The sequence below is a fragment of the Fukomys damarensis genome, unplaced genomic scaffold (assembly GCF_012274545.1).
Source record: "Fukomys damarensis isolate Sample0158 unplaced genomic scaffold, DMR_v1.0_HiC HiC_scaffold_25, whole genome shotgun sequence".
NCBI classification, from domain to species: Eukaryota; Metazoa; Chordata; class Mammalia; order Rodentia; family Bathyergidae; genus Fukomys; species Fukomys damarensis.
Genome location: NW_022900937.1, coordinates 26,784,335 through 26,804,623, shown reverse-complemented (window position 1 = coordinate 26,804,623; position 20,289 = coordinate 26,784,335). Strand labels below are relative to the sequence as shown.

At 46.0% G+C, this 20,289-nt stretch overlaps 1 protein-coding gene and 2 gene segments (V, D, J or C); all 3 read left to right on the top strand.

Annotated features, from left to right (window-relative positions):
- Window positions 1-3,051: 3,051 nt before the first annotated feature.
- On the top strand, window positions 3,052-3,518 carry LOC104860636. The segment is given in 2 exon segments: window positions 3,052-3,112; window positions 3,196-3,518. Coding segments are annotated over 2 exon segments (369 nt in total).
- An 8,582-nt stretch (window positions 3,519-12,100) lies between these two features.
- LOC104860639 (immunoglobulin heavy variable 2-70D) lies at window positions 12,101-16,137 on the top strand. Its single transcript, XM_010621869.2, has 3 exons — window positions 12,101-12,170; window positions 12,255-12,668; window positions 16,085-16,137. The coding sequence occupies exons 1-3, from the start codon at window positions 12,125-12,127 to the stop codon at window positions 16,135-16,137; spliced, it is 513 nt and encodes a 170-aa protein (XP_010620171.2). The 5' UTR covers window positions 12,101-12,124.
- Window positions 16,138-19,323: 3,186 nt separating this feature from the next.
- LOC104860640 lies at window positions 19,324-19,785 on the top strand. The segment is given in 2 exon segments: window positions 19,324-19,379; window positions 19,463-19,785. Coding segments are annotated over 2 exon segments (369 nt in total).
- The last annotated feature ends 504 nt before the right edge of the window (window positions 19,786-20,289 follow it).

Genomic DNA, 20,289 nt, shown 5'->3' with positions numbered 1-20,289 from the left:
CCACTGAGCCTTGATATTCTCCAAGCACAGGGCTCATCTGAGCCTCTGTGCCTAAGGCCCCAGTCCTGAGTGGCCAGGTGACCCCCATGGAGAACACATGAGGAGCTCACAGGTGAGGGCCAGGACCTGCTCACCAGAGCATTGCCTCCCCTATGTTCTGAGGCCTGAGTCCTCCCATCAGAGTCAGGACCTGGAGAAGGGAATTCTAACCTCCTCCAGCTCCTCCCCTCCTGGGTTCCAAATCCAGGGAATTCTTGTGCCAGCCTGAGAGGCTTTGTTCCAAGCACTTGGCAAAGACTGTCCCGGCCTGTGAGTGCTCTGGTTGGGGCCTCAGGGACACAAGGGCTCCTATCCTCCCTAAACCAGCTTAACATTCTCTGTTTCTCCACAGCTGTGCTGTACCATGCCACAGTGAAGGAGTCTGGCCCTGGCCTAGCCCATTAAGCTGACCAGTTCCTTCTCAGGTTTCTCACTCAGCACATCTGGTATGGTGTAGACTGGATCCATCAGCCCACAGGAAAGGGTCTGGAGTGGCTGGCAAACATTTGATGAGATGTTTACAGGGTCTGTGAGTGGGAAGGGAAAGACTCACTGTGACTCCCCTTGTCCTTAGGTGTCCTGTCTGATGTGACACTTCAGGAATCAGGAACTGGCCTGGTGAAGCCCACACACAGACCCTCTGCCTCACGTGCACTGTCACAGGGGGCTATGTGACTAGCAGTTACTGCTGTAGGTGGATCTGCCAGACTTTCCATAAAGCTCTATAGTGGATGAGGTTCTGGCCAGGGTACACGAGGTACAACCTGCCCTAGCTGTTGAAGGCCACATTTCCATCACTCCTGACACCACCAAGAACCAGTTATCCTGAAGCTGAACTCTGTGACCAGGGAGGACACAGCCATGTATTATTGTGCAAGACATAGTGTGTGGACATCAGTGTGAGCCCACACAAACCTCCTTGCAGCTGTATTCATGACTAGCAGGTGGCATCATGACCACCGAGCTCAGAGCTCAACTCTAGTTGACGATAGACCTCCTTTCAGAGACTGGCATGACACTCACCATCCATCAAACCATTCCTAGTTCTGCCATCCACAGTCGCTCAAATCTGTGACAGGTTTTTACAGATTCACTCCTTACTTTTTCTCCTTTTACTTCCTACAGAACTCTTTTCCCTGGACGGAATAAACAGATTTCCCTAGCCCAATCTACCTTATCTGCTCTGAACTCATCCGTACAACTCTTTACTCTCCATCATCACTTGGAGATATAATCATCAGTGCCCCGCATTTGCACATGTGGAAATTTACCTCTGCCACCGGCCTTCTTCTTCTCCCTGGCCTCTTCCTGAACTGTGATGGTCAAGGCAGCCCAGCCTCTCATGACGTCCTTGTAATCTTCCCTCAGATCGCCTTCATTCTCCCATCCACGCAATTATTGGGAAATCCAATGCTGTGTTCCCAGTCAGAAAAACAGTCACAGGGTATAGCTCCTCGGTGGCCCTGAAGTTCTATTGGTCTAAAGGCAAAAAGTTGGCCCAGCTGGTTGCTTGTTTTTCCCTGAACTTCAACTGTGGTGTGATTCCTTCAGTTTGTCTGGATATTTCATGGCTTACTATTATAATGCACACTTTGACTTTTTTATACATCAGAAAGTCCTTTTTATCTTAAATTTTGTTCTTCAATTATTCATTTATTTCTAGGTCTTCATTGATGATCAATTTTAAAATATTAGAAAATTCAGAAACACTTTGTAGTCAGCCTCTGCAGGTTGATCACCTGTTGTTTGGACTTAGGACTCCCTATAAAGCCTCTATGCTTTCCTATGCTGCCATTTCTAAGTACAAGATGTCATTGTAGGTGCAGTGGTCAATGGAAACCAGGCATCAAGTGGATGGTACTTACTCCTCACCCCTAGGGTCCCTATCCTCCCATGGCATCCTCACTAATAATGTCTCAGATTGGCATTGATGGTGCTCAGAGTGGGTTAAAGATTTACCCAGATTGTGGGGAGAGAGGCTGAGGGTTTGGTTTCTTAGCATGCCCAGGCCTGTGCTTTGTGATTACTCTATTCCCCTTGGTTTCATGTACCACCAAACTCAGCTTCTCTCTAATATTTTAGCATGCAGGTGTTGATGCAGGTGTCACCTGGTTCAACTGGGCATTGCACCCTGCAGAGGTACTTCAGAACATCGTGCTATGTACAATAAATACAGTTTGACTTTTCCCTTAAGAACTAAATTTATGTTGTACAAAGATCCCCTCTGAGGTGAAAACCTCAGTTCTGCTCTCACGTTCAGATGGGTGCTCCTGTCCTTTGTGTGTTAAACACATTTCAGAAATTTCGTCTTTGCCAAAGATTTCATTCTCACTTCAAATGTTCACATCAATTGTGTTAATGTCTGGCACATCTTAGGTTCATTTGCTGCCTAAATATATGTAGCATTTCAGTCCATGCTGTCTTGTGTATTTTAGGAAGCACAGCACTCTCTTAGGAAGATCCCTTATGTTTGAGAAGAATTTGTGATGACATTAGAAGGAGGAAAATGACAAGGAAGAGAAAATGTATAACTACAGAACTACTGACATCAAATCCACAAGAGTATGAAGACACATTTCTGATATTATTATGAACAGCTGTGTGATGATCACAGTAATATGGAGAAATAATTAGAAACACTAACTTTCAAAGTCCTGAGTTCAATCCCAGTACAAAAATAAATAAATGCATAGATAAATAAATATAATTTCATCCACAGCCTGATGGTCTCATAGAAGACAAAACCGAAACCCTCAGCATGTTCTTTACATGGTCATCAACTGCACCACTGACCCATGCAAAGTCACAGAACAGAGTACGGCTTAGAAAAGAATAAATCCAAGGTGACCAGAGCCAGGCTAGGCAGCGCCCATACTGAGTACCAGGTCTCAGAAACAGTGACAGTCACTCAGGCTCAGCCCCCTATATGCAGGCCCTCCAGACACACATGCAAATGAGGCTAGGAGCTAGCAGAACAAATCCTCTCACCAGACAGGCTGTTGTGGAGGTCTCCATCCTGCAGGCACCATGAAGACTCTCTGGACCTTTCTGTGTCTAATGGCAGCTCCTCTGGGTGAGGGTCCTGGGGTCTCTAGTTGTTCACAGGGGCCTGGGAGTGGGATGGGAAAGACTCACCATGACTCCCCTTGTCCTCAGGTGCCCTGTCTGATCCGACACTGCAGGAGTCAGGACCTGGCCTGGTGAAGCCTGGACAGACCCTGTCCCTCACCTGCACTGTCACCGGGGGCTCTGTCACTAGTAGTTACTACTGGCATTGGATCCGTCAGCCTCCTGGGAAAGCTCTACAGTGGATGGGGTGGTGGTCAGGTAGCACAAACTACAACCCAGCGTTCAAGGACCGCATCTCCATCACTGCTGACACAGCCAAGAACCAGTTCTCCCTGCAGCTGAACTCCGTGACCCCCGAGGACACCGCCGTGTATTACTGTGCAAGACACAGTGAGAGGACTTCACTGTGAGCCCAGACATAAACCTCCCTGCAGGTGTGCTCCTGACCAGCAGGCGGCACCCATGACCTCTAAACCAGAATCCAGCTTCAAGGACAATTACTGAGTGTGACTAGGGATGTCTTTTCAGTCTGGTGTGATACTCCCTAGGCAAGCTATTTTCTCCTCTATCACCTGACATTCCTTCAAGTCCATCACAGGTATTTACAGGAATCGCTCCTCACATTTTGCCACTCTTCTTCCTATGGGGCCTTTTTTTTTACTGAGCTGATAAAAGAAATTTCCCCTCACCAACCTAGCTGTTCTATTCTGGACTCAGCCATGCAGCTCTTCACTCTCTATCTGCAATTGAAGATCTAATCCGTGCCCCACATTTAATGTATACAAATTTACCCCTGTCACCAACCTTCTTGCCTGAACTGGCCTCTTCCTGACCAGTGGAGTCAAGGTAGCCCAGGCCGTCAGTGGAACCCTTGGAATCTTCCCTTACATCTGTTTCACTCTCACGTGCACACACATGTTAGGAGCCCCACACTGTGATCCAAGTCAGAGACACAGTCACAGGGGACAGCTTCTCAGTGCCTCTGAAGTGCTTTGGTCTAAAGCCAAGACGTTGGCAGAGCTGGATGCTCCTGAAAGCTGCACACAGGTCCCACGTTCAGGCCTTTTCCAGCCTCTAGGAGCTGCCTGTCCTCCTTAGCAGGTCCCCCTCCATCTTCAAAGCACATCACTGGTCTCTGCTCTCATAAACACCTCGCCTTTCCCCTGGCCCTGACCCTTCTTCTTTCCACCTGTAAGGACACCTGGGATTACACTGAGGCTGCGCAGGTCACTCAGAATCACATCTTCCCCTCGATATCTCTGATTCAACCACATCCATAGTGGCCCTGTTGCCTTGCTCAGGTCACAGAGCTCAGGTCCTGGCCATGAGCACATGGACTCGTGGGGACGCTGGCTCAGCTGGCCCAGGTTCTGTCTCCTGTTCAGCCTGGATCCACTCTGGTGCCCTGCACAGGAAGGGCATTGTTTAGGAGCAGCAGTAGCACGATCTGTGTGTGTCACAATTCTAGTGCTTGTTTCATTCTTTCCTTTTTTTTTTTTTTTTTTTTTTTTTTTTTTTTTTTTGCTTTCAAGGCAGAGTAATTGATACCATAGCATTAGAATGGTTGTGTTTTCTTCATCCAGTTCTTTGAAAATATATAACATTACTTATTTCCTTCATTGGGAGTTCACATGGCTGGGGATTTCCTCAGTGGCACCGCACCTGCCTCACAAGCACAAGGTCCTATGTTCGATCGGAGTACAAAAACAACAAAATACATTGTGTAGTTCAGTACTGGTGATTACAATATATACTTTCTCGTTTTACACATCCAAAAATTCTTCTCTGTTAAAGTCTGTTTATGAGGTTTTCATTTTTTCTAGCTCTTTAGTGTTGATTCATTTTACAATATTAGGAAATTCAGAAAGACTTATTTTTTTTTTTTTTGTACCAGGGATTGAACTCGGATCCTTGTGCTTGTAAGGCAGGCTACCCAGCCACTGAGCTAAATCCCTGGCCTCCAGAAAGACTCTTTATCTGTTCCCTCTATTTCCTATTTTTAGTGTTGAAACTCTCTGCAGTGCCTCTTTCACTTGCTTATCCTGTGGTTTCTACTTACAAGACATCACTCTGGGTGGGGAGGCCCCTAGGAACACGCGCCTTCCTCCTCACGGCGGGGTCCCTGCACTTCTCAGGGCATCCCTCACAGGCAACGTCTGCACTTGGCACTGCTGCTTCTCGCAGTGGGGTAAACACTTGGCCACTCCATGGGCAGCACAGGATAAGTGTTTGGATTTCTACCTTATACAGGCCTGACCTTTGTGAGTAGTTCCCACCCAGTTTCACGTCTAAAGCGAAATTAGAACCTCCCTAGTCTGATAAGGATGTCAGTTACCAAGGGTTAAGCTCCACTGGGCCATTGTACTCTGTCAACGTGTTTTAAAGCATCATGTTCTATACAATAAATATAATTTGTTCGTTCAGAAAGGAATTACCTTTCTAAAAAGAACCTCTACTCAGACAGAATCGTCAGGTCCGTTTCTGTGTAGATGACTCTTTCCACCCCATGTGTGTTAAACACGGGTCAGGAATGTCCTCTTCTCGGAAGATCTCACTCTCAGTTCTGATGCGCTCATCAATTTCATCTCGGTCTGAGACTTGTCAGACTCATCTGCTGTTCTCGTACATGTACTCCAGGAAGCAGAACACTCCCCGGGATGGTCATTTATGTTGGAAAGAGGTAACTCTAATATTTTCTAAATCTCCGAGGAGAACAGTGGAATGGAGTATAAAATGCATAGGTTCTAGAGACAGGAAACCCACAAGAGTATGAAAACAAAATTCTTACAGGCACATGAATAGCTCCAAGATGGTTATAGCCAACTCTGGGAAAATATGAAGTAGTTATCATTAATTTCTTATTCTTTGTTCAAAATATAAACTATTCAATGTGATTGAGTATCAAGTAGAAAGATTACTTTCATATTGTTGAGCATGTATTCTGACACAGCCATCATGCAGGACTCACTCACATGTCATGTTACATTTTTCATTGCTTTGACTCATAAATACCTTGCTATACTACAAAAACCGTTTGTGGAATATTAATTGTAACTGTGGAGAAAACAGAAATTGATAATAATCCTAAATTCCAATAATTGTTCATCCACAATGAAGAATGCAGTAAGAGAATGGGCTATCACATTTGTAATATTATGACAAAAACATTCTCTAAATTACGTTGGTTTTTGTTTGGTGTCTGACTACATTTGCTGTTGCTATAACAGGATGGATGGGTGGATGGATGGATGGATGGATGGATGCATGGATGGATGGATGAATGGATGGATAGGTGGGTGGAGAGATGGGCACAATGATTCATTTATGAAGGACAGGGGTTCGTTTAGCTCATGTTTCTAGATGCCCAAGAGCATGACAGCAGCAACTGTTTGCTTCTGGAAAGGGATCACACTGTGACACCGTGTTCTGAGACAGAGCAGGCGGCCAGAAAACATTCACACTTGCAACAAAGTCACTCACTCAACAGCCTGTTAATCCATTAATCCATGAAGCAGATCATTCACTCAGGAAGAGCATCTCAGGATCCAATCACCTCCCAAAAGTCCTACTTTCAAATACTACTGAGAACTCAGCTTCCAACCCTGAAATGTAGGGAACAGTTTAAACCATTAAAATGTTTTAACAAAAGCTTCTAGTATACAGAGCATGATGATGTTCATTAAAATAATAAACAAATTATAATATATGTAGAGAAATGGGATAGAACATAAGAGAGACACGAGGAGATGTAGTGGCCCTTCTGGAGAAGGTGAGAAAGGAAACAGTTATGAGCAGTGTACGTTTGGTGGCGCCTTGTATGGTTCATGAGTGGTTTGCTTTCTTTTCCCTTAATTCTAAAACAAACACAGTGGGGACTCATCAATTTATTTACAGTCAAATTATAATTATGACAGACAGACAGACAGACACACACACACACACACACACACACACACACAAGTATAAAATGAGAAATGCAGGCAGGAAGCCTTTGCTCCTTGTTCTCTTCTCAGTGCCCCTAAACAGAACAGCTCTGCCTGCAGAGTGAATTTCCCCAGCTGCTCTCCTCTTCCTTCCTGAGCTTCCTGAGATGGCTGCTCCTTTCTCTCCCTGTGGTCTTAGTTCATCAGAGAGGCCTTCTTGACCTCTGAGTCACTGAGAGAAGCACCCATTATTCTCCAGCGTGACGCCTTGTTCCCTCCTTAGGGAAACTTCAGAATTAGGTAAAATTTCACTCTACTCCCCACCAGTGTCCGTGTTGCTGAGGAAGCCAGGTTGTTCAACTTTTCTTCCGCACTGAATCGGCTTGTCACATAGTACTCATCCCTGAGTGTTCACAACAAACACACAAATAGATGGGTGGGAAACACCGCCAGCTGACTGTGTACATCCACACCACATTGACATCGTCACATCTGCCCCTGTGTGCAGGACGTGGGAGGAGAGCTGACCGGGAAGCAGTGGCTCTCACCCAGAATCACACTCCCGCTCTGCACATAAACAGTTACCCAATGCTAAACATGCACTGTCTGCTAATCCCTAGAAGCTGCGGTGTGGTAACTATAACCCAAAATCTTTTCTTCCCCTGTGAATATATCGAGCTCCATGAAAGATGGCCTGCAGCATGTCTCGTCCTGGAAGAAGAGGACCCTGTGCCTGGTGCAGGGGACCTCAGGAAGAGCACAGAGATCAGTGAGGGCGCAGCCAGCATCCTTCACTGAGCAGCAGGTCCATCAATGACAGCAAAGGGACAGCCCCTCTCTCCCCCTTGGGCCTTTATATACAAGTGTACATCTTACCTGTAAATACTCAACTGGGCATCCAGATTAAATCACAGCCAACATTGTGTACGTGCAGGATCTGTGTCAATCTTGAAAATATTTAATGGATTTGTGAAACTAATCGGCAAGAACATGGAGGAAACTTGGTTCCTCGTCTTTTTGACAGTGGTTCCCGGAGGTGAATGTTCCAGGAATCAGACAGGAAAAGATGGGGAAGTTGCATCTCACTCAGAACTCACTGTGTTTTCTTTACCCCATGTCCTATCCAGGTGGGGCTGCAGGATTTGGGGACCTGCCCGTTGAGCCTTTGAAAGCCCTGTCCATCCCGTGGATGGTCTCGGCTACTGTACCCCCAGCCTTTACTACTGGAGCTGGATCAGTCCTCAGGGAAGGGAGTGGAGGGGATGGGGCACAGTGGTGATAGTGGACACAAAGCTTATTGTCCCTCCCTGGAAAGCCAAGTCAGCATCTCCAGGGACAGTTCCAATAACCAGTTCTTCCTGCAGCTGAACTTGGTGATCTCCGAGGACACAGCCCTGTGTTACTCTAGGTGACTTACAGGGAGAGGACAACAGGGTGAGCCCAGACAAACCTCCAGGTAGGGGAGCTCATGACCAGCAGGGGGCACAGAGGATCCACTGAACTCCAACAGTGGTCCCAGGAGCAATTGCAGAGATGGAAGCTGGGGAGTGAGGACATCCTGGACTCTGGGGTTTCCTCTCAATATCACATGACCTGCAGAGAACATGGAGTACACACATCTATTAGAGTTGACTTTATTAAGAATCTACTCACAAGGGGCTGGGGATTTAGCTCAGTGACTTCACTTTCTGCCTCACAAGCCAAGGCCGCGAGTTCGATCCCCAGGGCAAAAAAAACAAAATAAAACAAAAAAACAGAATCAACTTAGAAAGAAAGTATGTGCTTATATTCACTTTCATTCATATATGTGGTATTTTTACATATTAATTTATTTCACTGTCTCTTTCATTTCAATTTTTTAAAAGCCAGCCACACCTTTCATTATGAAACACTAAACTGTAAATCCACAGAACCGAGGGTCCTTTGAAATATCCAGTCACCATGATTTAAAAATGAATTTAGGGGCATGCGATACACGGCTCCTAAAGCCATCACTTAGGAGGCTGAGGTCGGAAAATCACACTCCTGCGTCCTCACATGCATGGTCCATGAAGAGAGAGTGAAGGTGATGTTCTCACACTGAAATCACTGCCTCAAAGAAGTGGCCATGTTCCTCACATCCAGTGCATCTTGACATCAGAGGCATCCTCTATCCATTCACCTGTCTCTGCTCCTCTCCTGGCACCAACATAATCACTGACCTGTCCAGGAATTAAGGAATAAGATGGTCCTCATCCCTGGTGCGCTGTCACAGGTGAACCTGCAGCATCCAGCTAGGGTGGGGACACCTCCCAGAACACACGGTTACCTGGGATCTGGCCAGTTGCTCACAGTTGCCCTTCTGAATTCCTACTTCCTGGGAGACCCTTGAAATCTCTCCTAATTTCTCCTGTGCATTCAGTGGTTTTCTTTTCCTGTGCCATTCCTGGTATAGGGATGGATATCAAAATGTGTTTTCAATTTGGTTGGATCATATCCTTGACTCTAGGTGAAAGTTCATCCCTGAAGCAAATTGTGGTTCCTGCTCCAAGCTTATAGAAATGAAAAAATCATTATTAGCATTCCCAAAGCTATGAAAACTTGTATAAACTGGAAATCATCAGCTTTTACTGGACCCATAATAGTTGTGAAATAGCAGGGAGATGAATCACTTAAAAAAAAAAAAGAACACAGGTTAAGGTCTCAGTTGTGGAAATATCTTCAGCTAATCATCCAAGTTTATTATTTAAATTTCTATAATCAATAAGAGTATGGAACAAAATTCAAAATTCATTGGACTTCCTCGAACTCTCTAAGAAGAATCCATTTCCCACCAGGGTCCAATAATTTTCCACCTTTATTCTGTGCCCTCAGTAGCAGGCCATTTAATACTCATTATGTCAAATGTGCATAGAAACAAATCTATAAATCTCTGTCAGACACCACCACATCAAGCCATAGACTCTGTAACTCAGGGAAGTCCACAGCTGTATTCATATTTCCTGTCTTGCTAGATTAATAATCATTTATGGATTATGAAATCTGGATGAATCAATATATCTGCTAAAACCTTATAACCTAAAGTGAAGATTTGAAATAACACACAGTGATGCTCTTACAATTTGAACCACACAAGACCCAAACTCCCTTTCTGTAGACTGAAAACCAACTGTCAAGTATCATCTTCAAGGTGATTGCTTCCATCCCAGGTTTCTTTCCTTCCTTTGCTCATACTCTTCCTCCACCTTGAGATCCGCCAGCTGGGCATCTTTGCTCAGCCACATCACCTTCTCCTTCTGAGCTCCGTTTGCCTACACCTCCCTCTGTGAGGACAGCTGTGGTTACACTGCGAGTGCTCCCTACTGATTCAGGACGTGCTGCCACATCGGGGCACTTGGCTGAATCAAGGGTGCACGATCCATTATCCACTTACTACAGACTCAGTGGAAATAAATGTTTGTAAGTACTAGAGATTGAAACCTTACCTATAATGCAGCCCTCCATCTTTTTGTAATATTGTGCCAGGGTCTGATTATGCCACTTATAGCCCAAGGTAAGATCAAAATTGTGATCCGTTTGCCTCAGATTCTCAGACTACAGGGATTGCTAATTTTTGCCAGGTCCGTGGAAAATTACTTAGATCCTGGGAGCCCTTGGATGCCACTCAGGATGATGGGGATGAACTGTCTCACATCTGCACTGAGGTATGTGGGACACCAGATTGCTTGGGGACAGGAAAGCTTGTGGTCATCCCTCACTTCTCACTTCTGGATGACCCCAAATTTTGTAATTGTGAGAATACACCCTTTTCATTCTTTGCAACTTGCTGAAATTAAATAAGTTTAAAGAAACTGAATTAGTTTCAATTCTTACATTGGTTAAATTGACATCGATATCAGACTTTCTGTCTTAAAACTCAAAAGGACGCTGACAACTAGGAGTGTCCATTTCACTGAGCATATCTGAGGCAGTGATGAAGGCAGGCAGAGTTACTGGTCATGACCTTGAGTGTCTGATTCTGCCCTTCTTCTGCTTCTCATCTGCTCCCCTCAGAATCTGATAAAATTGAGCATGCAATATAATTTGATATCTCTGATGTTATTCATGCTTTGGGTTTTGGTAAGGAAAATTCTCAGATCGCAGAGCAGTGTATACAACAAGACGTTCATAGAAAACTACACCACTACAAGACACAGTAGAAAATGAATTCAAATTACAAAATACTGAAAAAAAAAATCCTAAATTGCACACAATCATGGAGCAGAGGACAGACAGATTTGAGTGTTCTGAGTCCATGTGAGGCCTCAGAACTCTGCATGCTGTGCACCATTTTCTGTGGTGATGAGGACCGACTGTGCTGGAGGAAGTGTCCAAGACCTCATCACGGCAACTGTGCCAGTGCAGGAGCACAGCAAGGCAGGGAGAGAGGGAGCTGTTAGCCAGCTGTGCCCCTGAGTCCACCTCAGGTACTAAAATCCTGAGCTCCATCCGGGGAGCAGCAGAGGGAAGCAGATATGGAGCCCTCTGACTTCTCAGGACTGACTGGGTAGGAGGACAAGTGGGTGATCTGTGAAATGTCCTTCTGGCATGACACACTCATGGAGACACACTGGGGAGCAGGCACCAGTAAACCCAGGGAGTCAAACTGATTACTCTGTCTCGCTCTTATGCTAACCATCATCCCTTTACTCTCTAAGGTGGTCATAGAGAGGACAGGACTAACATGCAGGAATGGCCTCCCAGGCACACAGTGCTCTGTCAGGAGAGACACCATTTGTCTTGGTCTCCTCCCACCCTCCAGGACAGAAAGCACAGGCAGGATCCTGTGTGCAGCAGTGGGGGCCTCTCAGCCTTGATGTGCTCCAAACACAAGGTTAATGTTGTGTGTGACTTCCTGGTCCTGAGTGCGCAGGCATCACTCATTGGGAGAAGATGTGGAACTCACGCCTGAGAAAACAGGTGTTGCTCATCACAGCCTTGCTCTCTCTTTATTCTGAGCCCTGAGCCCTCCCATCAGGCTCAGGACCTGGGGAGGACATGCAAATCTCCTCCAGCTCCTCCCCTCCTGGCTTGAAAAGCCCAGCGGGGCCTGGGTCAGGACTCCTGTGCCCAACATGGACAGGCTGTGCTCCATTCTTCTCCTGCTGACCGTCCCTGCCTGTGAGTGCTCTGGTCAGGGTCTCAGGATGCAAAGCTCCTGTCTTCATCCAAACTAACTCACCTTTCTGCTCTGTTTCTCCACAGGGGTCCTGTCCCAGGTCACCCTGAAGGAGTCTGGCCCTGGGCTGGTGACTCCCACCCAGACCCTCAGGCTGACCTGCTCCTTCTCTGGCTTCTCACTGAGCACAACTGGTATGGGTGTACACTGGATCCGACAGCCCCCAGGGAAGAGCCTGGAGTGGCTATCATCCATTTATTGGGATGATGATAAGTACTACAACTCAGCCCTGAAGAGCCGGCTCACAATCTCCAAGGACACCAACAACCAGGTGTCCCTCACGATGACCAGCATGGACCCTGCAGACACAGCCACATATTACTGTGCGAGAAGAGCACAGAGGCTCAGCCTTGAGCACCTCCTGTACAAGATCAGTGGCTGGGTCTCTGCTCAGTACCCTCCTAGATCAGGAAAGAGTGCACTTCCTGTCACCCTCTCAGGTTTCCTCCTCACCCAGAGCCTGGTGGCCCTGACTTCCTGTTACTTCTTTAATCCTTCATCACATGCCATTATGGCTATTTATGCAAGAGAGATGATGTGTTCTGTTAATAAAGGTGTAGCATGTGGGGTGTCTGATCGCTGGGCCAGTTCTGTCATTCATAGGATACAACTTGATCACCAGGTTCACATTTCACACACCAGGAAGATAGAAATCAACAAAGCCTTTACACAACGGCTAAGTATGAAACTAGACAAGCATTAAGGGTTAAAAGTATGGTGTCTTGGTGTGAATCTTAAATGCCCTCCTAAAGCTCACATATGGAAGGCATGACTTCCATGCAGCAAAGCCCGGGGAGGGGCCTAGAGAGGTGAGTAGATCAAGAGGCAGGGATGTCTTCAAGGAGTTAATCCATTGGTGAGGGCATCGCTGAAGGACACCCAGGAAGTGAAGTAGGTCATGGGAGCATGGCTTCCTGGATTCTATCTGGTCCTGAGCTCCTTCCTCTGTCTTTCTCTTTATCTATGTCTCTCTATAACTCCATCTGTCTGTCTATCTGTTGCTCTTTCTCTTTTTCACTCACTGTGTGGGGAGCAGCTGTTTTTGCTCAGGCACCTCTGCCACCATGGCGTTCTACCTCCGTGTGAGCTCATAACAGTGAAGACGGCTGTCTACAGAGTGGCCCTCTAGCTGTGAGTCAGGATAAACATTTCCTCTTGTAAACTGATTATCTCATGTAATTTCTTCAAGGTGATAGAAAGCTGAATGAGATACATGGGGAATTACAAAATGAAGATACTATATTTTCATGAAATTATTAAATATACTATAATCCAGTGTAATTTAACAATATAATTTCTGTGTTCCCATGATAGAAGACATGGCAGAATCAGTGTAAAAATGAGCCCTTAGAGATATCACACAGGATCTGCTGTGCCAAATTTATATCCAGGGTGAACTACATGCTCAGATAAATCACAAGCCATATACTTGGAGAAAGCCATCTGCACTTCATGTCATACATACACACACACACACACACACACACACACACACTCACACACACATACACACACACAAACTTCACTAATCTGAAAAGTAATTTCGAAAGCAAATACACATAAATAAAAATGTAGTCAGACCTACAGTCAGTGAGGACACCTCTCCCCCATCCAAGTAGGTAGACTGAAACAGGACAAGTATTTCCCTCATCCTGGAAGCTTGCAGACTCATACCAGAGGAGCAGCGCCCCCTAGGTGAGCAACTAGGCCTTTGCCTCATGCTTGGCTTCACCTGATGCAAGGATGTGGCCACCCACCAGGCCTGCTCTATAATATTTCTGCCGTATAGCTTGGGGCAGACTGGTCCTGCACAAGGACAATGACCAGGGAGTGATGGAGCAACCTGAACTCAGCCTAAAAAATTAAGCAATGGGATATGACAAAGAGGAAAAAAGTGAGATGGGGTTCTTATTCAGGAGTTAAAAATGAATAAAGAGTGAAAGAAACCTGTTCAGGGACAGAATGAAGAAGAAAAGAAAGAAAGAAAAATGTGCAAAACAGTAAATAGAAGAAAGATAACAAGAAAGAGAAAAAATTCTCACCTCACCTGATGAAAATAACTTAAATTAACTTATGAGGGAAATTAAAAGTGATTCAGGCTGCCGCCAAATTCCTCTTCCTCTGTGTCACTAGAACACACGTTCTTTGTTTCCAAGTTACAGTGCACAGGCATACAAGGCCTGCCCCATGGATCAGCTGTCCTGATTTCCACTTCCTTTTCCTTGAATTGCAGCAAGTTTGACATTCACGATGCTATCAACCAGCTCTCCACAATGGAACTGAACAGTCCAACCACTCTGTCAATTTGTCTCCTCTGTCTCTCATTCACAAAAGGAAGTAATAACATTGCAAAGAAATCACAGAATTTAGGCTTAAGGCAATCCTTGCGCATTTCTCACTCAGGCCAAATGCAGTGGCCACTCAGGGACCCAAGCTCCTTTGCACTTGTCTCTCCACTTCCTGGGAATTTGCTGTCAGCCAGCTGGGACCCTGAGGCCACCAAAGCTGCATGAAGTCCTGACTCCACCCTATGAGGAAAAAAGCAAAGTCACACATGCAGCCCTCTGAAACCTCAGGGCTGACTGGGCCTGAGGACCGGTGCGTTATATGTGGACAGCTACTGTGGGATGATACGCACATGGGGACACACTGAGGAGCAGGCGCCTGTTCTCACAGGAACTTACAATGACCTGTCCATTGTCCACGTCCTATGGTAGCCATCATCTCTTTCTGCTATCACAGATAAAACAGCAAGGAATGTTACGGAAGGAATTGGAGAGTGACACAGAGAGAGGCAGCAGAATGGGAGCCAAAAAACAAAACTTTATTCATCGTCGAGGGGAGATCACACATAAAAGCAATGACAGAACTGAAGACACACTGGATTACAACTCCTTCTTTTATTGGTTTTACAGCCCTGATTTCATTTGTGTGGTTCCATTTCATTCTCATTGTTCACATGGCTGATACACAAGTCATGGTCACAAGACAGTTACCCTTTAACCCAGATATAGTAATTCCTTCCTTTTAGGGGAGCTTACCTTTAGGATTCACCTACTTATGTATCCTTGCCCAAAGGAAGGGGGTGTTCAGGGTTAGGGGAGCAAATGTTAGCAATAGTCCTTTCCATGTTGACACTTTTACAATCATGGGGCTCCAGCCTCTTCGGACATCAATGTCGTGATGTGCCCTGTTATCTCAGACCAAATGTATCACTGCATAATTAATTCCTTCAGTGTCTGTTGGTTCTGAACTAAGAAAAATAAACTGTTGTTAGACATGGTAGGAGCCATTCTACATTGTGACACTTTATAGGTTTTTGCTACTTGTAACAGTTTTCTCAATCAGGAACATTCAGGAAGAGTCTCCTGCTAACCCGAGGTACACAGTGCTGTGGCAGAGGGGACACCTCTCCACGCCAAAACAGGAAGCATAGGGATGACCCTCTCTGGACAAATAGGGGCCTCTCAGCCTTGACATTCTCCAAATTCAGGGCTCATCTGAGCCTCTGTGACTAAGGCCCCAGTCCTGCGTGCCCAGGTGTCCCCCATGGAGAACAGATGAGGAGCTCACAGGTGAGGGCCCAGGTCCTGCTCATGACAGCATTGCCTCCTCTATGTTCTGAGGCCTGAGTCCTCCCATCAGAGTCAGGACCTGGAGAAGGGAATGCTAACCTCCTCCAGCTCCTCCCCTCCTGTGTTCAAAAGCCAGGGAACTCTTGTGCCCACCCTGACAGGCTTTGTTCCAAGCTCTTGGCGAAAATTGTCCCTGTCTGTGAGTGCTCTGTACAGGGCCTCAGGAACACAAGGGCCCGTATCCTACCTAAACCAGCTTAACATTCTCTCTTTCTCCACAGCTGTCCTGTACCATGTCACTCTGAAGGAGTCTACCCCTGGCCTCGCCTATTAAGCTGACCAGTTGCTTCTCAGGTTTCTCACTCAGCACATCTGGTATGGATGTAAACTGGATCCATCAGCCCACAGGAAAGGGCCTGGAGTGGTTGGCAAACATTTGATGAGAAGTTTAGAGGTTTTGTGAGTGGAATAGGAAAGACTCACCATGACTCCCCTTGTCCTCAGATGTCCAGTCTGATCTGACACTTCAGGGATCAGGACCTGGCCTGGTGAAGCCTGGACAGACCCTGTCCCGCGCCTGCACTGTCTCAGGAGACTGTGTCACTAGGAGTTACTGCTGGAGCTCGATCTGCCAGACTTTCCATAAAGCTCTACAGTGGTTGAGGTTCTGGCCAGGGTACACGAGGTACAACCTGCCCTAGCTGTTGAAGGCCACATCTCCATCACTCCTGACACCGCAAAGAGCCAGTTCTCCTGAAGCTGAACTCCGTGACCAGGGAGGACACAGCCATGTTTTACTGTGTAAGACATAGTGTGTGGACATCATTGTGAGCCCACACAAACCTCTTTGCAGTTGTATTCATGAATAGCATGTTGCACCATGACCACCGAGCTCAGAGCGCAACTCTGGTTAATTATAGATCTCCTTTCAGAGACTGGTGTGACACTCGCTATCCATCAAATCATTCCTGGCTCTGTCATTTACATTTCCTCATATTTGTGACTTAGATGTTTACAGATTCACTCCTTACTTTTTGCTCCTTTTACTTCCTACAGAACTCTTTTCCCCGGGCTGAATAAACAGATTTCCCTACATCAATCCGCCTTATCTGCTCCGAACTCATCCGTACAACTCTTTACTCTCCATCATCACTTGGAGGTATAATCAGTGCCCCGCATTTGCACAGGTGGAAATTTACCTCTGCCACCTGCCTTCTTCTTCTCCCTGGCCTCTTTCTGAACTGTTACAGTCAAGGCAGCCCAGCCTCTCCATGAGGCCCTTGGAATATTCCCGAAGATCCCCTTCATTTTCCCATCCATGCATATATTAGGAACTCCAGTGTTGTGTTCCAAGTGAAAGACACAGTCACAAGGTACAGCTTCTCGGTAGTCATGAAGTGCTATTGCTCTAAGGCAAGAAGTTGGCAGCGCTGTTGCTCCTGAAAGCTACATGCAGATCCCACGTTTAGGCCTTCTCCAGCCTCTAGGAGCTGCCTATCTTCCTTAGCAGGTTCCCCTCTTCCTCTATCAAAGCACATCACTGTAATCTCAGCTCCCATAAACACCTCACCTTTGCCCTGGCCCTGACCCTCTTTCTTTCTACCTATAGGGACACTTTTGACTATACTGAGTCTACTTGGATGGCACTGGATAATAATAATATCCCTTCAGGATATTGGAGGTAACCACCTCTGCAATGTCCCTGTTGTCACGATCAGATCACAAGTGACAGGATATGGGGAGGTTCCTGTGGACACATGGAACACTGACTCAAGTGGCCCAAGCTTTTTCTCCTTCTCAGCCTCCCTGTGCTCCATGCACAGGCAACACCCGGCATGAGAAGTACATTGCTTAGCATCAGCTCTAGCACAATCTATGTATTTGCAATTCCTATTGTTTGTTTCTTACTTTTTGTTGGTATTTTTTCTGTTTCTTCGAAACACAGAGAAATTCATATGTAGAAGTAAATATAATGTGTTTCCTTCCCAAGGGTCTTTGACAATATATCTAATATTATTTATTCCATCCAGGATTTCAAGTGTGGTGTGATTTCTTCATTGAGAGCTTTGCATATTTCATTGCCTACAGTTATACTCAGTAATTTGACTTTTTTATACATCAGAAAGTCCTTTTTTTCCTTAAAATTTTATTCCTCCATTATCATTTCATTTCTAGGTCTTTATTGTTCACTAATTTAAAGCATTATAGAATTCAGAAACACTTTGTAGTCAGCCTCTGCAGGTTGATCACCTGTTGTTGGGTCTTCAGTCTCCCTATAAGGACTCTTTCCTTTCCTATGCTGCAGTTTCTGAGTACAAGATGTCACTGCATGTGCAGTGGTCAATGGGAAGCAGGCATCAAGTGGATGGTGCTTACTCCTCACCGCTAGGGTCCCCATCCTCCCATGGCTTCCTCACTAGTATTGACTCAGATTGGCATTGATGGTGCTCAGAGTGGGTTAAAGATTTATCCAGATTGGGGCAGAGGTGCTGAGGGTTTGGTTTCTTACCATGCCCAGGCCTGAGCTTTGTGACCTCTGTATTCGCCTTGGTTTCATGTACCACCAAACTCAGCTTCTCTCTAATATTTTAGCAGGCAGGTATTGATGAAGGTGTCACCTGGCTCAACTGGGCCTTTGCGCCCTGCACAAGTACTTCAGAACATCGTGCTATGCACAATAAATACAGTTTGGCTTCTCCCTTAAGAACTAAATTTATGTTGTACAAAGATACCCTCTGAGGTGGAAACCTCAGTTCCGATCCCCCATTCAGATGAGTGTTCCTATCCTGTGTGTGATAAACACACTTCAGAAATGTCTTCTCCAATGATTTTGCTCTCATCTCAAATGTTCACATCAATTGTGTCGATGTCTGGCACATCTTATACTCATTGGCTGGATGAATATATGTAGCATTTCAGTCCATGCTGTCTTATGTGTTCTAGGAAGCACAGCACTCTCTAGGAAGATCCCTTATGTTGGAGAAGAATTTGTGATGACATTAGAAGACAGAAAATGGCAAGAAAGAGAAAATTTCCAACTGAGAACTACTAACATCAAATCAACAAGAGTATGAAGACACATTTCTGATATGCTCATGAACATCTGTGTGATGATCACAGTAATATGGAGAAATAATTAGAAACACTAATATCAAGGTCCTGAGTTCAATCCCAGTACAAAAATAAATAAATAAATAAATAAATACAATTTCATCCACAGCCTGACTGGTCTCATAGAAAACAGAAGCAAAACCCTCACCATGTTCTTTACATGGTCATCAACTTCACGACTGACCCATGCAAAGTCACAGAACAGAGTACGGCTTAGAAAAGGATAAATCCCAGATAACCAGGGCCAGGCAAGGCAGCTACCATACTGAGTACCAGATCTCAGAAATAGTGACAGTCACCCAAGCTCAGCCTCCTATATGCAGCCCCTCCAAACACACATGCAAATGAGGCTAGGAGCTAGCAGAACAAATTCCTGTCACCAGACAGGCTATTGTGGAGGTCTCCATCCTGCAGACACCATGAAGACCCTCTGGACCCTTCTGTGCCTGATGACTGCTCCTCTCGGTGAGGGTCCTGGGATCTCTAGTTGTTTACAGGGGCCTGGGAGTGGGATGGGAAAGACTCACCATGACTCCCCTTGTCCTCAGGTGTCCTGTGTGATCCGACACTGCAGGAGTCAGGACCTGGCTTGGTGAAGCCTGGACAGACCCTGTCCCTCACCTGCACTGTCACCGGGGGCTCTGTCACTACTAGTTATGGTTGGAGTTGGATCCGTCAGCCTCCTGGGAAAGCTGTACAGTGGATGGGGTGGTGGTCAGGTAGCACAAACTACAACCCAGCGTTCAAGGACCGCATCTCCATCACTGCTGACACAGCCAAGAACCAGTTCTCCCTGCAGCTGAACTCCGTGACCCCCGAGGACACCGCCGTGTATTACTGTGCAAGACACAGTGAGAGGCCATCAGTGTGAGCCCAGACATAAACCTCCCTGCAGGTGTGCTCATGACCAGCAGGGGGCACCTATGACCACTAAGCCAGAGTCAAGCTTCAAGGACAATTACTGAATGTGGCTAGGGATGTCTTTTCATTCTGGTGTGATACTCCCTAGGCAAGCTATTTCCTGCTCTGTCATCTTACAGTCCTTCAAGTCCATCACAGGTATTTACAAGAATCGCTCCTCACATTTTGCCACTCTTTTTCCTATGGAGCCTTTTTTTACTGAGCTGATAAAAGAAATTTGCCCTCACCAACCTGGCTGCTCTACTTTGGACTCATCCATACAGCTCTTCACTCTCCATCTGCACTGGAGAGCTAATCCATGCCCCAAGTTAACAAATATGCAAGTTTACCTCTGCCACCAACCTTAGTACTCAACCTGGCCTCTTCCTGACCAGGAAGGCAGCTCAGGCCCTCAGTAAGGCTCTAGAAATCCTCCCTGTACCTCTTTCATTCTCACATCTACTCATATGTTAGG

Coding starts and splice junctions, on each gene's coding strand:
- LOC104860639 (XM_010621869.2), top strand. CDS start 12,125: ATGGACAGGCTGTGCTCCATTCTTCTCCTGCTGACCGTCCCTGCCT. Junction 12,171..12,254: donor CCTGCTGACCGTCCCTGCCT/GTGAGTGCTCTG, acceptor GTTTCTCCACAG/GGGTCCTGTCCCAGGTCACC. Junction 12,669..16,084: donor ACTTCCTGTCACCCTCTCAG/GTTTCCTCCTCA, acceptor CTTTCTCCACAG/CTGTCCTGTACCATGTCACT.